Genomic DNA, 4,652 nt, shown 5'->3' with positions numbered 1-4,652 from the left:
GTATATTGAACGAAAAGATTGCCGCTACAATACAAGTCCAATTGGGTATTGGGGTAAGGCCGCAAGGGTTCAACTGTATGCTGATATTTGAGGATAGGTTAAAGGGTTTGGTAAGATTCATTATACTTGTAACCGCTTGTGATTGATAATAGTGGATTCTTGGGAGTGGTGACCTTAAAATCACCCGGTGGAGTTTTGCCTCAGTGGTTTTCCCCATTCGTAAACAAATCACCCATGTCAAATTTATTTTCTGTTGCATTTAGATAATTTGGTGATTTGTTTGTATTGCCAAGCTATTGCATGTAATTTAATCTAATTAATTAACTTGGGTAATTAATTAATTTGCAAGGAGTCAATTCATTTTAACCCAACAAACTTGATTTGGGATTTGAGATATAATAAAACTTGCATATTTCAACAAGAACCAAAATGCTAAGATGACATTTGCAATAAAAATTACATGTAGTCGGGCAAATTAGAAATATACATAGAACTTCTTAAAGAACTTGAATTTCTGGCATTCATTGGTTACAGAAAATAATACAATTGAGTTCTTCGTACATAGAGATCATTTGGGCTCTCCATTTCATGCCTTTATTGTACAAAATGACACTTGTTCCTATATAAAATTCAAATATGCAAAAAGAATTGTACGATAAATAAAATCCAAACTGATTATTATTCAAAAAATTCAAATTGATCATTTGATCATTTAATAAGGGGTAAATTTAAACTTAATAGTATTTTGGAGGTGGGGGTGATTTGTAGTAATATGGGGGTGAGGAAGACTCATCAGAAGGTGGATGTGGTGATTTGTGGAAGTATGGTGGATGTTCATGCTCAAATGGTGGTGGTGAGTTATGGAAGTATGGAGGAATTGGCCAGTGATTACGAGATGGGGGTGGAGGAGAAACATAGTAGTATAGAGGTGGTGGTGATGGAGAAGGAAGAGGTGGAGACTTATAGTAGTATGTTGGAGGGGGTGGGGACTTTAACGGAGGAGGAGGTGACTTATAGTAATAAGGAAGTGGTGGCGAGGGAGATGGGGGTGGGGGAGATTTGTAGACGTAAGGAGGTGGGGGAGAAGGAGATGGAGGAGGTGGTGACTTGTAGACATAGGGAGGAGGAGGTGATGGAGATGGGGGTGGTGCAAACTTGTAAATGTAGGGAGGGGGAGGTGAAGGAGAAGGTGGGGGTGGTGATTTGTAAACGTAAGGAGGTGGGGGTGAAGGAGATGGAGGAGGTGGTGACTTATAGACATAAGGAGGAGGAGGAGAAGGAGATGGAGGAGGAGGTGACTTGTAAACATAGGGAGGAGGTGGTGATGGAGATGGAGGAGGTGGTGACTTATAGACATAGGGAGGAGGTGGGGAAGGAGATGGGGGAGGTGGTGACTTGTAAACATATGGAGAAGGAGGTGATGGGGATGGAGGTGGTGGTGATTTGTAAACATAAGGAGAAGGAGGTGATGGGGATGGTGGTGGTGGTGGTGGAGATTTATAGACATAGGGAGGAGGTGGGGATGGAGATGGGGGAGGCGGTGACTTGTAGACATAGGGAGGAGGTGGGGATGGAGATGGGGGAGGCGGTGACTTGTAAACATATGGAGGAGGAGGGGATGGGGATGGAGGTGGTGGTGATTTGTAAACATAAGGAGGAGGAGGTGAGGGTGAGGGTGGTGGTGGTGGTGGAGATTTATAAACATAGGGAGAAGGTGGGGATGGAGATGGGGGAGGTGGTGACTTGTAAACATATGGAGGAGGAGGGGATGGAGATGGTGGTGGTGGTGACTTGTAAACATATGGGGGGGGAGGTGATGGAGATGGTGGTGGTGGTGATTTGTAAATATAAGGAGGAGGAGGTGAGGGTGATGGTGGTGGTGGAGATTTATAGACATAGGGAGGAGGTGGAGATGGAGATGGGGGAGGTGGTGACTTGTAAATGTAGGGCGGAGGAGATGATGGAGATGGTGGTGGTGGTGACTTGTAAACATAAGGAGGAGGAGGTGATGGGGATGGTGGTGGTGGTGATTTGTAAACATAAGGAGGAAGAGAGGCTGGTGAAGGTGAAGGTGGTGGTGGAGATTTATAGACATAAGGAGGAGGTGGTGAGGGTGATGGTGGTGGTGGAGATTTATAAACATAGGGAGGAGGTGGTGATGGAGATGGAGGAGGTGGTGACTTGTAAGTGTAGGGTGGAGGAGGTGATGGAGATGGCGGTGGTGGTGACTTGTAAACATATGGAGGTGGAGGGGATGGAGATGGTGGTGGCGGTGACTTGTAAACATATGGAGGAGGTGGTGATGGAGATGGTGGTGGTGGGGATTTGTACATGTAAGGAGGAGGAGGGGATGGTGAGGGTGGTGGTGGAGACTTATAGATGTATGGAGGAGGTGGAGATGGAGATGGAGGTGGTGGGGATTTGTAGACATATGGAGGGGGAGGTGATGGAGATGGTGGGGGAGGAGATTTGTAAACATAAGGTGGAGGAGGTGAAGGTGATGGTGGTGGTGGTGATTTGTGAACGTAAGGAGGTGGTGGGGATGGAGATGGAGGAGGTGGGGACTTATAAACATATGGTGGCGGTGGTGATGGTGAAGGTGGTGGTGGTGATTTATAAATGTAGGGTGGTGGAGGAGATGGTGATGGAGGAGGTGGTGATTTATAGACATAAGGTGGTGGAGGAGTGGGAGATGGAGGAGGTGGAGACTTGTAAATATATGGAGGAGGTGGTGATGGAGATCGTGGTGGGGGAGACTTATGGTAGTAGATAGGGGGAGGTGGTGGAGATTTCAATGGTGGAGGTGGTGACTCATAGTAATAAGGTGGTGGAGGAGAGTGCTCTGGTGGAGGAGGTGAAGCATAAATGTAAGGCTTATCAGCTACTACACTAGTAGCTATAATGCAAAAGGCTAAAGCATAAACCAGCTGAGGCCAATGCCCCAGATGTTTCAAGGTACCCATTTCAACTCTAATTGCCAAAGGATTAGTCCTTAGACTTGTAATGCTAACGATGAATGCCAACCCTTTATATAGTGAACTCCACAATCATTCTTGACAATGATGTTTTTGTTTATTCCATTTACAGGCTGTGTCAATGATTTAAATATCATTCCAAATCTCTTTTTAATGAATCAAATCTAAAATATTGACAGTCAATATGATTAGAAGTTTCCCACCATGTAGCTCAATTTCATTTTCATGAACGAAGTCCAGATGTACAGAGTAGGTAAAGACGGTGATTGGCTGGATGATGGCTAGTGATACAATTTTTTATCAATTTAGAAGCACATTCTATTGAAAGCTAAAGGGTACGTTTTTGTCTTCCACGATATAGAAAGACATAAGGGTAGGACAAACGTGTATATGAAAATTTAGAATTAAAGTCAAAATCCAAGTTGGCTTAAGATAGACTTTGTCTTAATAAGACCTGGCCCCTTCGTTTAAAGATAGCAATAGCTTTCAATATTGTTCTACTTGACCCCAGCCGTCGGCTCCTTTATTATTGTGTTTTAGCAAATATTTACTACGTGTTTTTCAGTATGACTTGAACACAGTCTTCATGCACAATGCAAAATTACTGTCTAGGTGGTTGTGTTGGATAGCTATTATCTACAAATATTTTTTTTGTTGACAAAAGTGTCGGTGCAATGATTTTGATTTAACAAACATTAGTTCATATTACATTTTTCATAATTACTAATTTAGGTATTAGCATAAGTACAAACAGGAGCGTAGCCAGGGATTTCCACATGGGAGGCCGGATTATACATTCATATGTTAGCCATTATTTTATAAATATTATATATATAGATATATATATATATATATATATAATTATCAAATTAAAAAAATATAATATTTCTAAACTCAAATGAATATATGAAAAATATTTATTTTGCTACAAAATATTTCAATGAAGAATTAAGCATCTCTCATCAAAGTTATGCTTGAAAATAATCTTTCATTGAATAAAATCATCCATTATCATCTCCTTAATCTTTAATAAAATGGTTAAAAAATTAATCTAGAAAAAATCATATAATTTTATGTTAATTAATAATCCCTCTAATGTATGGCTTTCACTTCCTATATTTAAATATTCCTTTAAGCACAATAAAAAAAAAAAATATCTTTAGTCTTAATCAACCATAACAGACAATTGAAAATTTAAGCTAATAAAATATATATTGTTAATACTATGGGTTTGTTTGGATAGAACTTATTACTGAAAACTGAAAACACTGTAGCAAAATAATTTTTAAATGTGTGAATAGTGATGCGGGACCTATTTTTAATAAAAAATAGCTGAAAAAGTACGTGAATAGTGCGCGCACTGCGCATATGTCCCCCTGCAGCTGCAGCAGAAACAAAAAAAAAAAACAAAAAAAAAAAAGCAAAACGTGAAAACGCAGCAAATTTTAATCTGTATCCAAACGCCACCTATGTATAGCATACGTATTTATTAAAATCATTATTTATAACTTGAGAAGATTCTACTGTAAAAGGGAAATTTTAGAAAAATATATATCTTCTCTCTGCAACAAACCCAAATTATCTTCTATGACAAATCACTATTGGAGCAACTTATTTGGCACCAAAGTTCAATGCAAAAGAAAACAAATCAATTTTGAAAAAAAAAATGATATATGA

General features: G+C 40.0%; 1 protein-coding gene across 1 annotated transcript; it reads right to left on the bottom strand.

The window, feature by feature from the left end:
- Positions 1-395: 395 nt before the first annotated feature.
- Positions 396-2,989, bottom strand: LOC142607805 (uncharacterized). The gene has a single exon (XM_075779435.1). It carries the CDS (start codon positions 2,961-2,963, stop codon positions 735-737), a length of 2,229 nt encoding a protein of 742 aa, XP_075635550.1. The 5' UTR covers positions 2,964-2,989; the 3' UTR covers positions 396-734.
- Positions 2,990-4,652: the final 1,663 nt, after the last annotated feature.

Source organism: Castanea sativa, chromosome 8 (assembly GCF_040712315.1).
Source record: "Castanea sativa cultivar Marrone di Chiusa Pesio chromosome 8, ASM4071231v1".
NCBI lineage: Eukaryota > Viridiplantae > Streptophyta > Magnoliopsida > Fagales > Fagaceae > Castanea > Castanea sativa.
This window is presented reverse-complemented; position numbering and strand designations above follow the sequence as displayed.

What these genes read in the sequence shown, in the direction of transcription:
- LOC142607805 (XM_075779435.1), bottom strand. Translation starts at nt 2,963, where the DNA reads ATGGGTACCTTGAAACATCTGGGGCATTGGCCTCAGCTGGTTTATGCT.